The sequence below is a fragment of the Vulpes vulpes genome, chromosome 12 (assembly GCF_048418805.1).
Source record: "Vulpes vulpes isolate BD-2025 chromosome 12, VulVul3, whole genome shotgun sequence".
NCBI lineage: Eukaryota > Metazoa > Chordata > Mammalia > Carnivora > Canidae > Vulpes > Vulpes vulpes.
The window spans coordinates 4459402-4483628 of NC_132791.1; the positions used below are offsets into that span (position 1 = coordinate 4459402).

At 50.6% G+C, this 24227-nt stretch overlaps 1 protein-coding gene across 1 annotated transcript in view; it reads right to left on the bottom strand.

The window, feature by feature from the left end:
• The window catches only part of PAPPA (pappalysin 1), a 235756-nt gene that overhangs the window by 185150 nt on the left and 26379 nt on the right, over positions 1-24227 (bottom strand). Inside the window, exon 2 of the mRNA XM_072727537.1 lies at positions 17641-18703. Coding sequence (XP_072583638.1) covers positions 17641-18703 — 1063 coding nt within the window. The remainder of the gene's footprint in view (positions 1-17640; positions 18704-24227) is intronic.

Sequence of the window (24227 nt, forward strand, 5' to 3'; positions counted from 1 at the left end):
CCTCTACCCAATGTTTGGGTCACCCTGGGCAATTTACTTCACTGCCTGTGCCAATTGCTGTACACACAAAACAATCTACCTCATCGAGTTGCCCAGAAGATTTGGGATGTAATAAAGGAAGTGCAAAGGGCTTAGAACAATACCTGGCATGTAGAAAAGCTCAATCACTGTTTAGCTATTCTTATTATTTATCCCCATCTTACAGATGAAGGAACAGGGGTTCAGAGATCACATAAATAGTGACAAAGCCAAGCACAAATCTCTATGTGTCCAATTCTTCCCACAGCCTCACCCTCACTTTCAGGCTCATGCAGGGCCATGGTGCAAAGGGAAACAATGCGTGGGTGAATGAAAACAAAGAGAAGCTGAGATTTTCTTGGATCAGCCCTTTCCACATTATTTATTTTTTTCTAATTGATTTGTCCATTTCCATCAAGCATTCTCTCAGGCAGAGAACACAGATGTTATTAGACAAAGTCACCTCTTTGCCCTGCTGCTCTAGGGCTGAGAAAGCTTCATGAGAAGAAGAGATGGGGTGAGGTGGGGTGGGGGAGACATTTTAATTGGTTGTTTATTCAGTTGTAATTGCAGAAGCCAATCTTTTCAGGGGGTGGTACTCATCCTGGCCCAAGGCAGACATGTGGGATGTTGGAGCCTCTCCCTTGCTTGTATGTTTTTTTTTTTTCACACTTTGAGATGCCTCCATTTCCCCCAAGAGGAAGAATCCATGGCAGCCTTCCACGTTCTTGCCCTCTCCCCGCTTGCCTCTCTCCTCTCTATCTCTTTTTTTTGGGGGGGGGACCCACCCAAAGGAAAACAGCTTTGTGGCTAAGAGCTTTTCTTCTGTTGGCTGTGGTCTTCCCACCGACTCAGAGCCAAGCTGGGTGTCTCCCAAATGCATCAAGGGAAAATCTTGGGGGGGGCGGGCAGGAGCCCTTGTGGGTATTTACTTCTCTCTTGCTACCTCTTTAAGAGAATGTTTAATCCCTCCTGTCATTGAATGGAGGTGAAAGCAGAGAAGGTCAAGCAGAGAAGGGCCATTAGAGTTTAGGGAGAATGGTGAAGAGGAAGAGAAAGGACTCGCTCAGGGCTGCTTGGCTTTCCATTTTGCAACTGTGGAAAGGTTAGTCTCATGTGTATATTGCAAGTTGGTCACATTTATTTAAAAAATGCATTACTCATGCTCCATAAAAATCAATACAAATCCAAACGTCAGTGCATTTATTAATTTACGTGCGAGTACTACTCAGAGTTGGATGGACAGACCTACGTCGATGGGCAAGTTGCTTTATCTCTCTGAGTGTCAGTACCCCAGCAGGCTTAAATGGGACAGCTCAGCACTGCCTGGGCACGCACTCCTCTCCATGCTCTGGTCTCCTATTTTTTTCCTACTGGTATAAACCTAAATGATCTGCCTCTGAGTGGTTCTCTGGGTCTCGGCTTTCCACATCTCATCCCTACCATCCAACATTCTTCTTCCTCCAGCAATCTCAGCCTCAGGTACTCATGGTGTCCTCATCCCTGGAGCCCCTGGGCTTCCCCAGTTATGCCCACTCCTTATATGCCCATTAGTTTCCTTCCTCTGCCTCATGATCTTCCTTCCAGAATTTCTGCCTTTTAAAATCTTATCCTCCCTGCAAAGTCCAGCTTACATCCACTCCTGATCACCCTCACCAGTAAAATGGGAGGATGACAGTCATCTCTCAGGGGATCTAGAGGTCAGACGGAGAAAGTGCCTCATGCAGTGCCTGATGGGTAGAAGACACTCAATGACTAGTGTAGGCTATTGTTGTTATGTTATTGTGATGACACGGATAATTATTAGCAGCACCAAAACCATCATCACCATTAGCTGACAGTAGCTTCTCCCTCTCCAAAGCCTCCCCTTCTGTTTCTAGCACTTATCACCCTGCTTTGTGTTATCTTTCCAGTGAGCACCCGTCTTCTCCATCAGGCTATGAGCTTCAAGTAGGTGAGGACCAAGTCTTCATATCTCTGTGCTCCCTAAAACTTGAGTGAGAGGAGCGAGCGAGTGTGACAGACAGACCACTGATTAGCAACTGTTGAGCACCATGCTCTTAAATTGTGTAACTTCAAAACCAGATGAAGAAGTCCAGGCTCGGGGAAGCGAAGTGACTTGCCCAAGGCATTGACAAAGGGACAAACCAGGGCCTGACGACAAACCTCCATTCACTAGCCTGTGTACAGCAGCACTTCTGCACAAATTAGTAAAGTCACTTCTTAATTCAGGTGGACACAGTCCCCTACAACAGTGCAGGGCTTCGAGGATCAGGCATGGGAGGGACTGCAGCCCCGGGCTCCCCCTCAGCTGAGCATCCCCGTGCAGGACCTGCATTGCCTGAGTGTCGAGCCTCTCCCACTACACTCAGCTGCCCTGTCTGCAGCTCTGAATCCCTATCCGTTCAGGGAGCTTGTGAATTAGATTCGCGTTTTCCAAATCACAGTCTACTGAGGGCTAAATCCACAAGAAGTAGGTGCATATTTAAGGAGAAAGCATTTTATGATTCAAATGAGTTTAGGACATGCTCTGCTAAGCGATGTTCAATACGTACTTTTTTTTAATTGTAAGAATTATCAGAGCCTTTAACATGCAAAACAGGAGTAGAGTAGATCCTGTAAGAGCGTTCCCAAACACATTTGACCATAATACTTTTCCCCTCACCCTCACCTCTGCCTCTGCCAAAAATCAAATAACAGCACAACCAACAGAGTTTGGGAAACATTGGGCTAACCCGGAAAGCTCCTCCTAACGTAGACCCTCTCCTCAAGCTGCCTCTCTAGGGAGGTGTCTCGGTGTCCCTTTGCTTCCTCAGCAGCCCATGCCCCTGGATCCCACCGTGCAGGCTGTGGGTCCCCTGGAATGTCAGTTTCAGGGGGGCCCAGCCCCAGAGTGCCAAGGCGCCCAGACTTCACCCCTCTGCCAGAACTGCATTTCAAAGCCATGAGAGCAGTTCTGGAGGGAGATCAAAGCTCTCTCAACTCAACTGTCATTAGAATATTTTCTTTATGCATCTCACTCGCTGGTGAGTGCCAATAACATATTTCCTAAATGCACTGGCCAGAGATGGTACAACTCTGTAATAATCTCAATGAGAGGGCTGTCAGGGCCTGTTTTATTGAAAGGGAAGCAAAAGGGAACTACACTCAAAATGCAGAGCAACAACAACAGAGCCCTTAAGTGGAATTATGGAAGGGCTCGAGTTTTTTCAACCCTAAAAACAGACTACACTGGCTCTCGTTTTGCAGATGGTTGGTCAGAGGTACGACTCGCAGTGAGCCCAGATCGACACTGGCCACTGGCCAGTGTTTGTTTCTATTCCCACTTAAGGCCAACTGACTTCCCCGTCGTAGAAGCGATAGCGGTGGAGATTTTTAAGAAGTGTGCTGCCCAAGTTCTGTTCCCTGGGCTCTCGATAGGTGGAGGCAGGACATGGCCATGGTGCTGGCCAAGTGCTGATGCCCCGGACTTGGAGAGGGTTTGTCTCAGATGAGCCTGGCCGTGAGGAGCCACCTCTACGCTAGACGCTGGGGACAGCTCTTTTACATTAAAGGAAAAGCATCCGAGTGTCATAGAAACAAGCACATCTTTTTTTTTTTTTTTTTTAGGGGCAATTAAAAAATTCAGCATCACATTTATTAAATAGAGTGCCTTAGAGCTGTATTCTACTCATAATCATATGGAAGATGGTTGTATAGAGTAAGACTCTGCTACTTACTTTCATCATTAAATATCTTTGGATCTAGTTCTAGATAGGATTGTTCTGGAATGGGGTCTAGTCTTCAATCAATGATATGAAAATGGGGGCACAAGTACATCAAGTTTTATGGCACACATTTTTGTATTCACCATTTTTTTCCGGCATTGCCTCACCAAGGGATACTTCATTGTTGTAATCACGAGCTTTATGATCTTTTTTTTTTTTTTAAAAAAAAGCCTCATCTTAAGAGAGAGACAGTCTAGGGTTCAAATCCTTCCTCTTCTGCCAAGAGATATGCCTGTGACCTTATTAGGGAAGGGACTCAACCTCTCTGAACCTCAATATCTTCACCTGTAAAATGGGGATTATAGAATTCAATCTAGGCAGGGGAATATAAAAATTCAAGGAGGTTAACATCAAGAGGTGTGCCCAACTCATGAATGGGGCCCAGGAGGCACAATTCTCTTATTAGCTTGCTCATGCAGCTGGAGGGAACTAGCCTTAGCTCCCTTAGCTCCCAATGCCTGCCGTCTTTCTCCCACCAGGGCACCCTGCTCCCATCACTGGCCCGGGATGCTTATCTCCTCCACAGGTGCTTGACCTGTTTCTACAACTCACAGAGCAAGTCCCTTAGCACTGCCTATTTCCATATTCTGATCGCAGCCTGTCATTCCCGAGGAGGATCTCAAGTCCCCGAACCACGACTCCAATTTCAGAACACACCAGACCATTTGAAAGTGATTATCAAATATAAAGATCAAAGCCACTCAAGGCAAGTCATTAAAGCAAGATAAACCTCAGAATGTTTATTGCATCCATATCCTTGTCGCAATTACCAAGCGTTCTCCAAGCCGTGGCCAGTTCTGAACCCTGGATTCTGTGTTTTCATCCCAAGGGTCCCAATGATCTGGACTTTATTCTCTTGCTTAGTTTCATTGTCAGAAATGTCTAAATCTGCCTCTCTTGTAAGAGGAGGCACAGAAAAAATAAAGTGCTTGGAGAGTTTATTAAATTCTCAGAATCCTGAATGATCGGTTTCCAAAATCACAGCTCTTGTATAGCAGCTTGACACATGGTCTAAGAAAAATGTAATGGCACCAATCAAAGAGCAATTGAAAAATCGATCATTCTTTCATTCATTTATTGAATAAGTCACTCTCTCATTACCTCCCCTCCTCCTCCTTCCCTCCCTGCCTTCATTTTCCTCTCTTCCCTCCTCTCTGCAAATCATTCATTCAGTGTGTTCCTCCTTTGTTCACCAATACTTACAGAGATTCTATTATAACCATGCCCTAAGCTAGAAACTGGGCATACTAATATGGAAGAGAAACAATCTTCACTCTCAAAGGGTTAGCAGTTTTATGAAGGAAGTGAGACAAATAATCAGATGATCACAACATAATGCAATAATACTAATAAAACCTGCCATTTGGGGGCGTTTACTACACACCGGCACCACTGAAAAACTTTTCAAAATTATTTCTCGAAGCTTTACAAGAACCCTATGCGTTAAGTATGAGCATCCTCAGCTTATAGGGGAAGAAACTGAGACTCAGTGAGGTGATGCCATTTCCCCAAGGTCCCCCTACCTGGTTACAGGTGTGGGAGGCGGATATGGCTGCTCATCTGTACTGCACACCACATCCCTAATCATTAATGCCTTATCTTCTCTTATGATATGCATTATCACAGAGGCCTGCTGGATAGACGAGAGGACAGATGGCACTGGAGAGGGCCCTGGCAGTGGCTTAAAGAAAAGCAGGTGGGTCTGACACTATCTAGGAAGGACAGGTATTTATATATGGGGAACAATGTGATGCTGGGTGGGGGTGGGAGCAAGAGGAGGTGAAACAATAGGTCTGGGTTCTGATGTGGTCCGCTGGAGTATTTCTCATTGATCAGGCTTAGATTCCATACTTCAAAGTCCTTCGTATCGCTGCCCCAAACTGTAGGCCCAGCAGGAGAGCTGGTTCCCTGGGAGTGCTCCCTCTGAGGAGTCACATGGAAAGTCAACTCTCAGGAAAGTCACTGGTCTGCAGCTTTCCACACAACAGGATCAGGAAGAGACCCAAGGATGAGTGGGATCAAGAATCCTGAGGATTTGGATGGAGGAGAAAATGCTGATTCAGAAGTAGGTGGGCCAGTGGAGAGGTTCTCGGAGCTCTGGATCATTAAAAATAAAATACTGAGGAGGAAGTAGAGATTTCACATTTTGACCAAGAAATAAAGCATGTGAAGATGAGCCCCCTCTTCCTTCACACACCATTTAAGATGTCCTTCACATAATAAAATAAAGGGTACTGAGTAGTCCTCCTAAGGAAAGAACACGGTAATCTCAAAAGAGAGGACACTAGTTATAAATGAGCACCTTTTCACTAGGATCCACTCAGCTCCTATTTTTTTCACTTGCCTTTTTGAAAATGGGTTTCAGAAACTGTTGGGGCAGAAGGCAAAGAGTCAGAACACCTGGTTTCTGGAGAGCTCAGCTATGCTCACTTGGTTAGCATGACTCAGGCTAGAAGTGACTCTGACCCCTGATGAGTCAAGTACCCATCCTCTGCGTTCCCTCAGACCTTGGACTTCTCTATAAAGCATTTATCCAACTAGCCACTTACCTACCTGCAGGAAATTCCGTGAGTGCAGGATCACACCTATCTCATGAAATATTCGTTGCTGTACCCCCAGCACCTAGCACCGTGCCTGCACATCACAGGTATGCACACACCACACCACACACACACACACACACACACTGAAATAGTCACTTTCCTAAGATCTTTTCTTGGGGTCCTATAATCTCTGCTCCAATAGCCCCATATTCTCAGAGTTTCATTATTTTCGGGAAGCCATGAAGCATGAAGAATACCCTGATAAGTAAGGGGAAATAACAAAGTACGATGGTGTGTTCAAAGGCACCAGAACAGTAATGTGACCATCCCACGTCAAAGTACTGTTTTCACAACACAAGTGCGGAATTCCAGGGCCCACAAGCTAGCTCTTCCCACCACCTCCCTTTCTTTGTAGAGGATCAAAACCACAATTGATAAATAATAGAACTGACCACATTAAGCAGAGTATACACAGCTCACCAGCTGCCCTGTGGTTTGTCGTCCACTTGAAGCACAATGAAATAAAGCCAAATCAACCCTTTTCATAAGTTGTAGGAGACACCACGTTCTGGGTACAGGCGGCATTTCAGTAGACTGTGTAGTTTGGCTCTAATTTGGAGCCATATAACTTATATGACGACTGGCTGAACAATATTGCATTTGAGAAGGATAGAGCGAGAATTACATCATCACCAACGTGTGTCAATATGGCAACTTCTAGATTTTGGCCTGAGCTGTGGCCCCGTACAAATCACCCGACTGCAGGCAAATAGCAGAATCGTGTAGAGACACAACAGCACGGTTATTACAGTAGATGGAGATCTCTCTGGATGGCTTGAACGAGTCTAATAATATCTCCAAATCTGGGTCCCCACGAGGGTTAAAAACAGATAGCTCTCAAACGGTCATGTGACGATCAAAAAGTTCTTAAGTATGGGGAAATAATGCTGAATAGCACGAGATCGTATGTCACGCTACCAAAAGCAGAATTAAATTCAAATGGAATTTTGGAAAGAGGACACCACATTCAGGGCCTACGGGAAAACAGAATGGCAGACGCGTAGACTGCCCAAGGTAGGGTGCCGCCAGCAGGCTGCTGCAGAGACTTGAGTATTGGGAGTCAGATCCTTTCCAGTTGTCAGATCCTTTCCAGTATAATTGTTGCTCCACTGCTACGCTGAACACATCAGACTCAGTTGGTCAAAGGGGCTGGTAAACACTTTGAAGGCAGGGGCATGGTCTCATATTTCCCTGGATGTCCCCAGAGTCAACATACGGCGTTGCTCTTACCTGCCCAATATCAAGCTCCCCATTTGTAGTCTAGTTGCAATCCCCACAGGCCTACAAACTGGGATTCCCACATCTGATTTGAAAAATGTATGAATAGTTATAGATCTTAAAAATAAGCCACCCAAATCCTCCCATTTTACAGATGAAGAATTTAAGATAAAAAAAAGTGGCCTACTCCATGTTGGCTAAGAAGTTACTGGAAATAGATAGTCACTTCCTTCCTCATGCTTTGCCAAGCCACAGGGCAAACTGTGTTTTTCTACCATGAATCCTCCTGGGAAAGAGCCCTCTCTCTGTCTCATGTCCCTCTCCTACCCCCGTAAGAGCCTGAGGTAGTCTGTGCGTGTGTGTCATTCCAGTCACCTGCTGTTGCCTTCTGTGTCCATACAAAGAGTTTGGGAGTCAGGGTTCAAGCTCAAGGCTGGAGGGCTGTGCTGTCTGAACTCAAGAAAGGCTGGAATCACAAATGTCAGAACCTGAAATGAAGACTGTAACCTCCTCGCCCTCCGCCCTTCACCACCAGATCCCCCCAAACAACTTAGAACACAGAAGGGAGAAAGACAGGAAGGCCCAGAGAGAAGAGACAAGAACCGGGGGGGGGGGGGGGGGGGAGGCTCTGAAAACAAAATAAGACAAAGAAACTGGGGAAATGGGAACCTGTTGGACTTTGCCAAACAAACCCGTGAGCAAGTGCCCTTCACACACTAGTTTTGTGTCGCCAGAAAGTGAGAGCAGGGGTGTCGTGGTCCCCACGCAGGAGGCAGGAAATCAGCCCAGCTGTGAGTGTGCAGGTGCAAGCTGAGCCGAGATCAGGTCAGGGACACGAGTCTCACTAAGGCCAAGCGTCCCAGGGTCAGTCCGTGCCACACTCCCGCCGCTTTGTTTCCCACCCTGGAAGGGCGTCTGGCTGGGCCGAGGCTGTCATGAGTGGTCAGTGTCACCAGGGGATGGAGAAAGTGCTGATTATGCGAGACCCGGGGTGTAAAAACCCCAACTGCCTCCCGCCGGGGCCCTCAAGGGGGCACCAAGCTCTCCGGCGCACCCGGGGAGCTTGAAATGGAAATGCACACCCAGGAAGGGGCGAGACAGGGAGCATCTCCTGCCTGTAGGCTCAGAGACGCAGATGCTGCTGCGGGAAGAGCTGCAGGCCAGCAGGCGCCCTGTGCTGCCTTTTACAAGGCTCACTGGGGTCCTGGGCGCCTTTGGGGTGCCCACCTGGCTTCCAGCTCCTTCCCTGGGATGGGTGAGAGCTACCCAGCCAGCCCCATCCTGGGATCCCAGGCATGCCTTTGCTTTACACTGGGGAGGTGCAAACTTACTGCCGTGTGCCGCTCGGGACAACTGGTCTGTGCGGGGCTTTTGGAGGAAAGACCATCTTTCGAAAATGGAACCTCCAGGAGCCCAAATAAAAGGGCCTTTGGTGGAAGAGAGGGATGAGCTTGTCTCCAACCCCCACTCCAGCCTGAAGGTTCCAGGGAGGGGGCTCAGGATCCAGAGGGGGCTGGGAATTAGGGAGGATGTATGTAAGAGCTCAGAAGATTTCCCAGGGACGGAAAATCCCCAAACAACCACCACTGTTATTTTGGGTGCTCGCTAAGTGGTGGGCGCTGTTCTCAAGGGCTGACCCCTGTATCATTTCACTGAATCCTCGAAGCACTAGGCCGTGTACTCATCCCCGATTTTACGGAGGAGGCATCTGAGTCTTTGATAAAGTGAGAGACTTGTCCAAGGTCACAGAAATGTTGGGGCACCTGGGTGGCTCAGTGGTTGAGCATCTGCCTTCAGCTCAGGGTGTGATCCTGGAGTTCCAGGATCGAGTCCCACATCGGGCTTCCTGCATGGAGCCTGCTTCTCCCTCTGCCTGTGTCTCTGCCTCTCTCTCTCTCTCTCTCTCTCTCTCTCTCTCTCTCTGCCTCATGAATAAATAAATAAAATCTTAAAAAAAAAAAAGAAATGTTAAGTGGCTTGATCTCAAGTATGGTTGGTCTCCAAAATTCATGTTCTCATTTATTGGTGAGATTACACTGATGCTCCGTGGCTTCTCACAGGTCCCAGTTTTGAGCTCCTTCTTAGCATCACGTGGAGAGGCCCCAAGTGGTCCTCCTCACGCCACTCACCTCTCTGTCAGGCTCTCCAGGGCCAAAGTCACTTGTGCAGAGTCACAGAGGGGACCTCTGAGTAAAGGTGGACTTTGTTTAGATGAAGAGCACGAAGGCAACCCAGATTGAAGCAGAAAAAATGGGACCCTGCTGCACATGGCCTGGATAGGGGTGTTTGTGCATCCACACCCAAGCAGGCATGTGGGCTGGAGGTGGTTGAAAAATCTAGGAGCTTCAATCAATTTGGAACTTCACCCACGGTGACCAATGCCAACACTGCCTGGGATCATTTCATGCAGAAATATGTCCTCTAACACAGTTAGACATTGGGGTCATCTAAAAAAATAAACTAGTGTGCAAGTTCAATGAATTTGATGCGGTATATGGTCTTTATTTAAAACTACCAATTCTGTGGCCAGTCCTAAAAAAAAAAAAAATCCCAAAAAGTCAGTATCTTAAGAATGAAAGTAATCTGTGCAAATGACCTCAATGTGTGTCCTGCAGTTTCAACCAGGCCTTTTTTTTTTTTTTTTCTTTTACAGGTCTGCAGAAAGGCAGTCTCCATAAAACAATGCTTGAGGAGCCCATGTGTGCACTCAGGAGGGGAGAAGACTGCACCTACTACGTGCCACACACCGTGGCCAGGCGTTTTACACGGATGACTCCACGTGAGTTTCCCCACATGCTGTCGGAGAGCGGTCCTCACCCAATTTTTACAGATGAGAAACCAGCAACTCTTATTGAGAAACGAGCCAAGGTCAGACAGCTAATGAAGAGTGGAACCAGGATACAAACCCTGGTCAGTCTCCAACACATACCACTTTTCCACTATACCAGGCCTGACTCCTGTTATTGCTTTAATGAATATTAGTCACATTAAATAAACTCTGATATTCTGATTATAAAATTCCAAGCAATTTCTCTTACACGATTACTGGAAAAGAATGAACAAAGTTCCTGAACAAATAACAAAGCCCTCTTTCATCTGTGTGCTGGTTAACTCTTCCCAGAACTCTTGCCGGGATATTATTTTATGTGACCCTCAAGGCGATCACGTGATCCAGGCGGTCAGATATTATTATTATTCCCTTTCCCTAGATGTGGAAATGGAGGCTCAAGGAGATTATGAGACTTGCCCAAGACTGGATAGCTACAACGTGGTGAGCCGAGGCTAGGAGCATCATTTTGCCCTGACCCCTCCTTCATTCTGTGTCGGTCTGATTATCAGGGCTCCACGGCCAAAAGAACAAATCATGGCATGGAACTGCGGGAAGTCCCAAGTAGACCCACCTCTTCCTTGAACCCTCCCATCACTTTCCCACCTCAACCTCTTGGTTCTTTTTTGTCCTGACAAAGCCTGTTCAACCTGGCGGTCCGTTTGTATACCTCCTCCAAGTCAGAAAAACCTTTCCTGACTTCCCCTCAAACCACAGGGACCCTGCCTTTTTCTCAGAGCTCATGCAAGCCTTATCGTCTGTGTGGTTCCCTGGGAGATTAATCATCCGCCCTCTCGCCATCTCTTGAACGACTGTAACAAAATACCATCAAACCACAGAATATAAGCACCTTCAGGACACAGATTGCATGTTGGATCCCTAGGGCACTTACCACAGTGCCCTCGGTACTAAAGCGTCTTAATAAAATATGGATGATGGGCAAGAACATGACCATAGGACACAGAACTTCTCCAAGTTTCTAATCCCCAGCTTCTAAGAGCCCGTGGCAATGGAGGAGAGTAGAAATGCCTTGGGATTAGGAGATGAGATCCTGGGTCTTGCTCTCAGCTTGGCCTCACTCTCGCTGGGAGGCCTGGGTCAGTGCTCGCCCCTCTGGGGAGCTCAGCCTCCTCATCTACAGCCAGAGAGGGCCAGACCCTGCCGCTGTTCCTCTCAGCTCAGAGAGTCCCAGATTCCATGCAACTCTTCCAGATTTGGGGAGAACTTGGGCGAAGGAAGTATATGTTTCATGAGGTCATCCCAGGGAAGAAGAGACCCCAACATGTCAAGGGGAACCATCTAATGGTCTCTGACAAGGGGCGAGGGAGGACACGGAGGAGATCCACAGAGCCAGCAGAGGGGTCGAGGAGTCTGTCTCATGGCTTACTGCAGTCCTTTCCAAAGACTTCCAGCAATGTCAGCTCAGGTCCAAAAAAAATAACATGGCCCCAGGGGAATGCCCTTGTTCCATTAAAAATAATAATAAAGGAAGACAAAGAAAATGTTTCCCTATCAGCTGACAGTCCACAAGGGAAGTCCTCTCTGTCTGTCCTATTGTATATAAGCAGCTATTGATGGGCAAAGGTCAGGTTCACCTAACTGTGCCACAGCCTGCAGTTTCGGGGATGCAAACAGGAGCTTACTGGGTTTGTTGAAAGATGCTCTCGCAGTGGAGTGCCTGCAGCCCAGGCTGTCGATTGCCTCTGGGGTTCCTGATACTCGGGGTTTCCCTTAATACCCAGGTTTTCCCTTTTATCCATAATAAGGCATGCGGAGCGCAGTCTAACTTGTTAGTAGACATCCCAGTGGCAGCAGATGAAGTTCTGCCCACCTGGCTCGTCTCCACGGCCGGAGAGAATGGCCAAGTTCATTGGAATGTCTTTTTTTTTTTTTTTTTCTAAATGGCCAGTCTGATAGAAAACCTTTTCCTCTCACACAGACGGCTCCTCCTGGCTGACAGAGGGGCTCCTTCCGTCACAGCCGTGATTACAATGGCGCGCTCGCTCGTCTGTCTTTTCCACTAGATGGTGAGCTCCAAAGGGCAGGGTCTGGGCTGGCACAGAGGGACCATTCCACAAACATTTACTGGGGGAGGAAAGGAAAGAAGGAAGGGCGGGAGAGAAATAAGGGAAGGGAAGCGGAGGGAGGGAAGGGAGGAAGGAAATGAAGAAAGGGAGAGAGGCAGGAAGGAAGAATTTAGCCTGATGCTAGTTTGCCATGAGGTAAGGCAGCGGCCCTTCCTCTGCTCCCGGCCTGCGTCCTAGCCATCCTGGACGGTCCCCCTGCTCATCCTGCACCCTCTGCATGGGCTGTCGTTCTCTATGTTCTCGACTCCCTGTTTTCTCATGCACACCCACTGTCCACCCCTCTCCATCCCATTCTGTGCCCTTGGAGGCCGGCCTCTTTGGGGGGCATCTACGGGTTCCTTTGCCCTGCGACTTCTACCTTGGGTCCCCCATGGGAATCACCGGCAGAAGACGGGAAGGCAGGAGAGAATGACGCTGTGGAATTTACTCTCTTGGCTCCCTTCTGGCCTGGGGGCTCTGATGGGTTGACTACCCCTCTTTACAGAGAGTCACCGCGGCTGCCTAGGAGTCCTCTGCACACACTCACTCTCCAAGGTCCCCAAACCACTCTCTCTGCTTGCCCATCCAGGCCAAGGGTGGGAATGACTCCGCTCTGTTGCTGACTCTGGCCTCGGTGATGGTCCTAAACCCCACCGACCCTACTGTAGACAGCCTCCTTCAGAGGAGCTGCCCCCTTCTTCTCTCCTTAATTGTTCTGTTTGAATGTATCGCCTGGTTCCTGCCAGGGCCTGGCCCATGCAGGCTGCATCCCTACCTCTGGACGTGTTGCCCATCCACAGCTGTCTCTCAAAGCATGTCTCCGCCAGCCAACCCACCTCGTTCCCTTAGCGCAGATCTCCACCTTACAGAGCTCCTGCCCCACTGTGTCATGGATTAGAGTTTCTTATGTGTGAATATGATTCCCCCACCAAAGTGGAAGCCCCTTACTGGTGAGGAATGCATCCCACTCAGTGCAGCATCCCCAACCAGGAACAGAGGGCCTGGCAGGGGTACACTACCTAATAAACGTCTGTGACCAAATGTTACCATGTGGTTCCATTAACAGGACTGCAGTAAGATACCAGCAAAAAGTCGGGCTGTGCTGTGCTCAACCCCAGGACCACCAAGGCTACTTTCTGCAGCATTGCCATAATGCTCGCTGTGCATGCCTCAGGTGGCGGGGTGCTCACTCACCTGCAGAGAAGCACTGCCTGGGAGGACCATTCTGGGGCGGGGGGGTGGGGGGGGCGATGACATGATCTGTTACTTAGCTCCAAGCTGCCTCCTGTAATTACAACTCCCCAGTCCTAGCCAGGGCTCAGAAACCATACAGAGAAAGGCCTCTCCCACAGGACAGGCCTTTGGAGACTTGACGTGTGGCTGTCATGGCCCTATATCGCCAAGGCCCCAGGAGAATTTTCTCATCTTGGCCAAACATGTCCAAGTGACTATGAGACACACTCCAGGCCCCTCACTGCCCAGTCCCTCTCTTTGTGCATAGCTTCAACTGACTGTTCCTATTATGGCCTCTTAATAAGGAAAACTAGCTGCTGGTGTAGCTCGAATCGTCCTACAGGGGTTCATGGAACCCTGAGGCCATTATCTGATTCTCTTCCAAACTCACTCCTTCAAGCACTTCATAATCCCAAGCTCTTGGAGGATGGTTGGGAAAGTGAGGACAGAACACACGGGGCCAGGTACTTGTGGTTGTCCAGGATGTCAGGGCAGTGTGGACCGCTGTGCCACAGCAGATGACCAGAGCAACCTGTACCCTAGTTTGACCACTAATGGACAGTGTGAGTTTTGGCCTCAGTTTCCATCTACACAGGGGTTGGGACCAATGGTCTCTGAGGATGTTTCTAGGTCTGACATTTGGCAAAATCTCAACGTCCTCTGCAGCCCTCTGCCAGGATTAGGTGCTCTCTGACACCACATGAACCCCTGGGAATATGGGCCCGGGGACCCAAGGACCATCACCTAAAGGAGCCTAAATGGGTTAGAGGAAATGCTATTTCTCTGCCAAGAGTTCCCCGAGGTGCCCGGCTGCATTACTGGGGAATCTTATTTTACTCAAGGGAACTGCTGTATCAGTTGTCAGAAGGAACTGCCCCCTACCCTGTGGCACACCGCGGACGGCGGAGGAGAGCAGGCCTTGGGAAACGTCTCAAGAACTCAGACAATGGAGAAAAAATGAGTCGGAAATATCAGATTGGGAGACAGAACATGAGAGACTCCTAACTCTGGGAAACGAACTAGGGGTGGTGGAAGGGGAGGAGGGTGGAGGGTGGGGGTGACTGGGTGACGGGCACTGAGGGGGGCACTTGACGGGATGAGCACTGGGTGTTATTCTATATGTTGGCAAATTGAACACCAATAAAAAATAAATTTATATATATATTAAAAAAAAGAACTCGGACGATGGGATCGTCCTATGGTGTTTCATCTTAAATTCACTTTTGCTGTTCGCCATAGAGGGGAGGAAAAAGCAAAGCAAAACAAGGTCGGTCCCCACCACAGACTGAGAAGCATGAAGTAGTTTCATCGTGCTCACCCGTTAAGAAAGAAAAAGAGAGAAGGGGGAGGCGAGGGAAGACCCTGATGAGAATTAAGTTCAGCTCTTTATTAAAAATCACCTGGATAGTATCAATCACATGCTCACTGCTTCTACTGAAGGTGCCTGTCTCCCTCCCGCCCTCCGCGCTTTCTTCCTCCTTCCTGCCCTCCCGCCCTCCCGCCCTCCCTCTTCTGAAGGTTACAAAGCAAGTATTTCTCTGTAAACTGGTTTTTCTCTGCACACAGGAGAGCCGTCACCCCCAGCCCCGTCACCCCCAGCCCCGCCGGGGGCCTGACGGGCTCCCCTGGGGCACCTGAGTGTCCCAGCCGCAAACCAGCAGCACACGGCTGCTCACACACATCGTGGCAGGCCCTCCGGTGCCTTAGGGAAGAGGAGGCCGCTGGAGGCCGGCGATGAGGTGTCTGGGCCCTGGGCCCCTGGGCCCCTCCGCACCAGGCCGCACTCCTGCCACCACGGCCGGCTGCCCCTGCTCCTGACCCCACCAACCCTGCCGCTTTCTCCCAAGGCTTTGGGGAAGCCACCCTGCCCACCACACCTGCCCTTCAATTCTGCCTCTTACTGCTTCTCAGACTGAAAAACACCTCCCTTCGGGGAAGCTTCAGAGTCAACAGACCTGGGTTCGAATCCAAGCTCTCCAGTTTAACTCAGCGACCTTGGCTAAATCCCTCTGTCATCCTGAATCCTGGGCTTCCTTTGGCACAAGGGGGCTCAGGGTACCCACCCTCCTGGCTCTTGGTAGGTGCTGAATACACAGTTGCTGTAGTTGCTGTATGAATGGATGGATGGGTGGATGGATGGATGGATGGACGGACGAAAGAAGGGATGGAGGGGCAAATGAAAGTACAAACGGGTGAGGGACTTGTAGCGGTCCATGGCCCTTACCCTCCACTGTTCCCTCTGTGCTTGGGCACATAGGTCACTCCTGGCCGTTCAGCTCAGCAGAGCACACACCTCGCCATCCTCGGAGCCGTGCATCTGTGACTTAGCTGAATGACTCTCCCGACCCGTGACCTTGGCCGGGTCATTTCACGCGCTGAGGTCCTCTAGCTCCCTGTCAGTCAAATGCAAATACCAACCTCTGCCTTGCCTTCCTTACCAAATTCTGCCCAAGCCCACATGAGAGTAGAGATGAAAGCGCTCTGTGACCTGGAGGGAACCGGCCACACAGCAAGGCTACTTCCCGCTCGGGCCACTCGTGCCTCTGAACCAAGGTGAGAGTCCAGGGCGCGCCTGGTGCCAGCCGGCTGAGCTGACGTGCACTCTGGCCTGCCGCCAGGCACGACACTCTCCTGCCAGCATCGTCATTCCTTTGCACATAGGTATTTTGTCTGTGCATGGGAGGCCCTTGCTCTTTTGAGAGAGACATAAAGAGAGGAGTCAGCAGAAAACCTGCAGAGGTCGGCAAATGCGCTCGAGCTATCAGCAAGTCCAGGGTCCTGTGTACTGGACAGAATGGAAAAGTTCAGCACGAAGCTGGAAATCAGGGAAGTGGATGCTGCCTGCCTCTCTGGCCTGGAACTAGCCCTCCGAGCCCCGTACAGAGTAGAGATCACCCACGGGTTCACCTTTGGGCTCTTCTTTGGAGGTGCCGCTGGAGCACCTCCCTGAGCAGAGGCTAAGGGAAGCATTCCAGAAGCTTCTCCTTTCTGCCCTCATCTGGGCAGTAAAGTCCCTCTGCCTTGACTTCCCTCCTCTCTCCCTCAACCCAATCTCGGATGTCCAAGTGGTGCCTAAACTTTTCTGGAGACACGTGAGCTGCACGTCAGTGTTTTCCTCTTGGAGCCCCCGCGGTGCCTCCTTAATGCAGCCCACGCCACCTTCCTGACACCAGTAATGACCTAAAGGCTTCCTGAGACCTAATGGCCCGCTGGCCACTGCAAGAGGGACCCTGCTTCTCGATCCCCAGAGCAGCTTCACAAAGCAGGTGCTGTTACCCTTCCCACTTTACGGAGGAAGACACGGCTTCGGAGAGGCCAGGACGTGGGGCAACAGCACGGCTGGGACCTGCACCCAGCGGTGTGACCCAGCTGGCCCCAGCTTTACCAGCACGCTGTGTGACGGAATGGGGCTGTGCAGGGATGCGTATTCCACATCCGTCGGGCATGCTAGCCACGAGCCCTTGAGGCTGTGGAGCACCTGAAATACGACCTGTGTGACTCAGCGTAGATTTTAAAGTTATTTAATCTCACCTAATTTAAACATTCACAAGTGGCTGGGGACTACGCCCTGGGTAACGCCCTGAACCCCCCACCCCGACCACCTACACTATGGCAGCTATCCACACGTGGCTCCCACCACCCACTGTTGACACCGAGCCCTCTGAGAAGACAGGGCTGGCTCTCCTCATAGCCCGGGCGGGGGGATGCAGGGCTGGTGATGGGCTGCCCTCACATTTCATCCCCACGAGAACTGAGTAAGGGGCTGGCCTCGGTCACCAAGCCGCTGTCCAGACTGGGCAATCCAGAAAGTTCCAGGACCCCAAGGGGCCTCAGGTCCCTGGCCCATGCAACATCAAGGGGGACGACCTCGGCTCACGGCTGGGCACTGGTGGCCCAGCGGGTCTTACCTGTGCGGAGAGTCGGGGTCAAAGCAGGTCTTGGTGACGTCTGTGATCTCGGGGTTACAGCACTCTCCGCCGTCGAAGTTGAACCGTTCATAATTGCAATCCATGTCGCACACCCCGTTGTGCTGCTTCTTCACGAAGGCAGGGTGGCGCAGGTTGCGGCAGTCCCCGCCGTCGTGGCCGGTCAGCGTGTGGTTGCACTCGTGGTCACAGTTCTCGTCCCCGATCTTGCTGATGTCGCAGTTGGCCAGGACGAGGCGGCGGCGCAGGGAAGAGTTGCTCACCTCCAGCACCTGCAGCTCCCAGGAGATGTTGTAGTGCTTGAAGGCGTCGGCCAGCTGCCGGTGCTGGAAGTCGATCTGCTGGCGGCTCACCGTCGGGTTCCCCTGGTCGTCGTCCCGGAGGTTGACCACGCGGTAGCGCACCACCTTGGGCCGCCGGAAGCGCGGCAGCTGGTTGTAGCTGGCGATGACCTCCGTGTTGTCACACAGCGTCTGGCCGCACAAGGGAGGCTCCAAGCTCGTGTCCAGCAGGAAGCCGTGGGCCCCGCTGACTTCCACGTGGGGCATGTGGCCATCCTTCATGGGGGACCAGGTGCGCTTCACATTGTCCCAGTTCTCCTGGAGGAGGAGCTGAGGTAGAGGGGCGTGGAGGCCGTGGCTTTCCATGTCCGACAGCACCTCCCGCTGAGTCCTGGCCACCTTCCACAGGCTCAAGCGCTCGATGTAGCCCCTGAAGTTCTGATTCAGGGCGCTGCCTCCCAGCATGAGCACTTTGCACTTCTGGGTCAATGGGCTGAATATGCCGCCCACCTGCTCCCCGGACGTTGCCACCTGGGCACCATTGACATAGAGCTTCATCAGCCGCCCGTCGTAGGTGGCAGCGAGGTGGACCCACTGGCCTGGGAGGTAGCTGCGGTGGGCATTGATGGTGGTCACCTGCCGAGCCCGGTCCGTCTTCAGGGAGAAAAAGTAGCGTGGATCTCTGTTGCCTTGGTCACTGACGGTGTGAATTCCCACGACCCATCCTCGGTCACGCGAGGTGTAAGAACATTTGTCATATAGCCCTATGGGGCCCGAAGAGAGAAAGATGAATAAATAAAGGATGGAAGGAAGGCAGTCAGTTATTGCTGATAAAACCGATTATTAGGATGTCCCACACCCACAGGTTTCAAACTATGCTCGGCAGGATCCGACAATCCCTATTGAAGCCTCTGGGACCAGCCTTAAGGCAAGGTGAGGGCCAGAGGAACAGAGAGGACAGGTGAGCTGGCCTTGGGGGCTTCTCGCCACTATGTTAGCCCAGGTAGTTCCACTTTTATTGGTTCTGAATATAACCACTTTTATTGGTTCTGAACATAAAAGAAAGGCTTCTGTTTGTGGAATGGGTACTTGAGCCAAAGGAAATACCAACAATAATAATAATAACGGAAATCTGAACACCTTTGGTTTAGCAAGTCTGTCAGACGGGAAAGGGGACTTCCTATGAAGAAGGTATTTTAGGGGCACCTGGTGGGGTCAGTCGGTTAAGCGTCTGACTCGTGACTTCAGCTCAGGCCATGATCTCATGGGTGGTAAGATGGAGCCCCACGTTAGGCTTTGTCCTCAGCAAGGAGTCTGCTTGGGATTTTTGTCTCTGCCCTTCCCCTGACTTGCATGTGCACTTGCTCTCTTTCTCTCAAATAAATAAATAAATAAATAAATAAATAAATCTTAAAAAACAAAAACAAAAAACAACCCAACCCAAAAGGGTGTTTTAGGTGTGGGATGATACAAGAGGCAAGTGGAGAATCAGGCTGTAATAATGAATAGAAGACGCTCATTTAGCAGGAGGGCCCTACTACGATCACCAGAGTGCACATCACCACTGGCAATCACCAAATGGCCAACGGTGGTGAACTGTCAGCACAGTGGGTCCAGGGAAGCAAGGGTCGAGGGCCACAAAGCTAATGCTCCTACCTTCTACCAAGAGTCCTGGCTAGCCCTGAAATTCGGCCTCAGAGAAAGGCAGACATGCTCAATACCGAGCTGGGAAGGCTTCTAAAGATCACCACTTCCAACTTTTTCCCTTGACAGGTGAACGATTTTAGACCCAGAAAGCGAAAGGCGCTTGTCAAGTTACACAGAGTCGCTGACAAATGTCCTGAGACCCAATTCAGCTTGCTTTTCCCTTGACACTAATGTTAATATTTACAAAAGAATTAAATGAAAAGCATCCTCTTAAAATTAAAAACAAAACAAAACAAAAAATCTGTTGGGGACTCCTTCATTAAGTAAAATCCCCCAAGCCTCTAGGGCAGGTCAAGCATTGTGCTAAGGCCTGTGTATGGATTCCACGTACATGTATGTAGTCCACGAAACACCCTTAAGCCAGTGATGTTAAAAGATAAGGATTTTAAAGGAAGCAACGAGGTGGATGGGTTTATGGTCAACTGGTTGGTAAGTGGATCCTCGATCCATCAGACCCTGGGATTCGCTACCTTGTGCACCAACTGTACGGGTACCCTTTCCCCCATCAAAGCCACCAGGGGTCTAGAACACATCAACTGCCTGGGGGTGCCGCACGCTGGGTGTCTGGGAAAGTCCCAAGGCCGACATCTCTAGACTTAAACTCTGAGAACCCCAGAAAGTCACTTAGCAGATTCTCTCTGGATCGAATTATCTTTATAATCAACAACCCCCATTCCTCAGCCTTTCTGGAATATACCCAGTGTCCTTGGCACAGACAGGCTGTTGGATGGGGGAGAGGACTTTCTAATTAAGAGTGTATTTTAAGTGCAGGATGATGTACCAGGCCAGGTGGGAGGAGAAAGAGAGGGAGATTAGAACGAACACAAGATGCTCCTTTAGAAGGACAGTCCCTACTCGGAGCTGGAGACCTGTTGCGGTCACCATAACTCTGAGCGTGCATCTGCCATCAGCATTCATCAAAGGAGCATAGAGAGCTTCCAGCAACATCAGGAGAGGAAGCCCACACGGTCCTTATTTCTTTGCGGGTACCGGGACCTTAGAACTCATGGGAATCGCTCTGTTAGCAGCTGACGTGGCAGTTTGGGCCTGGCACCGAAGTGTGCCTACACCTCTCCTCCCACACCCTCCGGCAATAGCTGCGGTCCCCTCGCAAAGTCAACCTGCTCTCACAGGCCGGGCAACCTGGTGAAGCACCGAGTACCTCCTGGTTCTCTACCTGGAAAGGGAGGGGACTGAATGAGGTCCCCCTCACATGCCTCGTCCAAGTCTGCCTGTCTGTGGTTCCGGGTTTCCCCATGCCTAAGACAGAAACCACCTCTACCAAGAAGCTGTCCGCGATGGCCCTGTAAGGAATGCTCATCTCTCCTCTGAACTCATTTTACATTGAGGCAGCTAGACATTGGTTCTGGGGTTTTGGAGTCCCCCTAGACGGGATGCTTCTTGAGGGGTGAGGCCTCTGGCTCGGTCATCTGTACCGCGCTTTGCCTACAGTGCATGCTCCGTGAGTGCCTCACGAAGGAGCACAAGGAGGAGTCCAAATAGAGTGGAAGAAGGAAATGGGACAAACAGAATCAAAGGCCCTAAGTCACGTCTTCATCGCTAAAGAACACAGAGAGTCAGAAGAGAGAGCGCGCTTTGAGAACCACAGGAAGAACCCGATGTTGGGACTCGGGGTAATTCTGATAAAAGCAACTACTGGCCGGACATCTGGGGGAGAATCACGTCACTCCCGCAGATCTTACTCCTCTTGCCTACATCTCTCCCGAAGCAGGCTGTCATACTTGAAAGACACAGTGGATACACCACCCTTGCTCTACAGCAGCCGTCCAGGTAGTTCATTTTTAAGAAGCTGGAGGGTTTGGGAGTGATGTCAGTGACAAGTAGAAAATGACTAGAGATGAAACACAGAAATGCCAGAGAGAGAAGGCACCTGGAGGCATCTTGACTGATGCATCAAGAGCTGGTAGGATAACGGCTCAAAAAAGCACAAGTCCTCCTGGAAGTCACCAGTAAAGCCTACTTAGAAATCATAAATCCCGTCTGCTTAGCTACTGTCAGGATGCTGCACGTGTAAAGCTACGTCCCCACTGCCCCCTCCAATGCCGGAGCTCTGGCTCCACGTTTGGAATGAGTTACCCCATATCTACAAGTTGCCGCTTGCTACAGGGGGTCAGGAGACCAAAGTCCCCGGAGCCGTCAAGCTTGTGCTCCCCACCCCATCACTGAGCTCACCTTCTCTTGCTCCCCGGCGCAGCCTCCTTCTTAAACAGAGAATTCTTCTAATGAGAAAATTAACATGTGAAACAAAATCCCCTTTCCCCGCTCTCTTTCTCTCTCTCTCTCTCCCTCCCTGCAGGTTTTCTTTCTATTTTGCCAGGGGCTCTCAGTCCCGCGTTTTCCTGTTGCCTTTGGAAGGCTGCTGGCTGGGTTAGCAAGGTAAAATGTTTACACATCTGTAGGGTGCCCTCCGCTCAGAACCTTCCTGGGGCTTGGGGCTTGGGACCCAGGCTCAAGCCACCTCCGTCTGCAGCCAAGTGAGAAGAGAGGAGCAGAGAGAAAGGCCAGTCTGCCACATACTGCAGGGGACCAAGAGGTGGCTTAGCCCCAAGAGGCACAGAAGGAGGGCAAAGAGAGGCTTTTCAGAGGAACCAAGAGGAAATGCATTAAGGGAAATGAGAACCTTGAGGCAGTGGCTTCAGGAATTCAGAAGTAGGGGCACTTGGGTGGCTCAGCTGATTGAGTGTCTGCCTTTTGCTCAGGGTATGATCCTGGGGTCCTGGGATTGAGTTCCCATATTGAGCTCCCTGGCTGGCCCATGGGGGGGCTACTTCTCCCTCTCCCTCTGCTTCTTCCTCCTGGCTCACACCCGATCTCTCACTCTCTCTCTCTCAAATAAGTAAATAAAATCTTTTTTTTTTTTTTTTATAAAGTAGTTCAGAAGGAAATATTTATCTGGAGTGTAAGTGGTGAAAGGAATCACTGAACGTCAATGGGGGTGCGGTGGAGGCATAATGGTGATGGGGACTTATTTCTGTACAAAAATAACCTAATCCATGGCAGTCACATTCCAGGGGGCTGTACCACCAGCCCAGAACCAGGGATCTGGAACCAGAGATCCGGGCTCGGCTTGCCGGATGACCTTGCCTGGGACAAGTCACACCACCCCTCATGCTGCCAGGCCTCATTTCCCTTCTCTGAAAGAGGAGACGTTTGGATTAAATGATCCTCCCCTCCTACAATTTAAGAGCTCTTTTGTTCACTACTAGAATGGTTCCTTGTAAGCAGAAGGAGCTCGAAATAGGTGTTGATTTGAATGTTGGACGCCCCGTGTCAATCCTAACGCGTGCGTGCTTAGGTCCCCTCTCCTCTGTGGATGTCCACAGAGGACACAGGATGGTGTTCTCTGGGGGACACGTGAGAACCCCCCCACACCTGGCCCCTCCCCGTGGTTGTCTAGGAAGATAGAGATATAGTGAAGGGAACAGGGAGGCGGGCTGAAGTCGGCACCATCTGTGTGGCGCTGGAAGTTGATCCCAGGGGACACATCCCCATGTGACAAGATGAAGGCTACGGGGCAATCCTGCACACAATCTACATCTAATTAGCATAAGCCTGCCTCAAGGCTATAAGCGCATGGAAGCAGACACTGAAAGTGTGCGGAGCCTGTGAGGGGCTAGGGCACGCTGCACGGATGGAGAGGTCCAGCCCCAGACCCGGAAGGAGCTTGCCCAGGGCCTCATGACCATCACCCGTCACTCGACCCTGGTCAGCCGGCCCTCCTAACGTGCCCTTATCTTCCTGCAGCTAGCTTGGCTTGCTTTGAAAAGTGCTTTCGATCCCCCCGGAAGCTGGCTGCCTACTTCACTGTCTCTTTTTCTCCTCATCTACCCACTGACCCTCATCCTGGAGATGAAGAACAGACGTAAAAGAGTCTAGCCCAAAGGCAGAAGGCTCGTACGGGCCTCCCAAAACCCCGGCCAGGGCTGCACCAGGAGTCCTCCGGGCCCTGGGGTCCCCCTCTTGGGGTCACACTGATGGCACTAACCCAGGGCAGCTCCATCCGACCACTCCGTTCCACTCCAGGGACAGACAAGTCCCCCCCCCCCACCCACGTCCATCACGTTCCTTCCTGTCGGAGATCTCACCACTTCTGTAATTACTCATCCAGTGTCTCTGTTTCCCATCTGTGTGTCTGTTTGGTTCATTTCAAAGTGCCCAGCATCCAGGACAGACCCTGGTACTTTTGCAGGTGCTCCGTAGAGTTTGTCATTGCAAATTAAAAATAAAGGAAGGAAAAGGAGGAGGGACATTTCCCCAGCACTGTGCTCTTTTACAAGAGCATAGTACCCTTTATTTAGAACCTGCTAAGTCCCACGTGTTCTATATTAATTCTCCCGCTTAACCTTCACAACAAAACTCTCGGCTTTGCCCATTCTTCAGAGGAAGCTGAGGCTCATGGAGGGAAAAGGTTTTACCCAAGGCGACAAAGCTTGGAGTCCACGTGTAGGGATTCTCAGGCCCAGGTGCTTACTCACGTCACTGCATTAAGAGCCAAGGGGGCTGTCTGGAGGCACGGCCCCCTCCGACAATATTTCTATAAGTCCCATCGCGCCAACACAA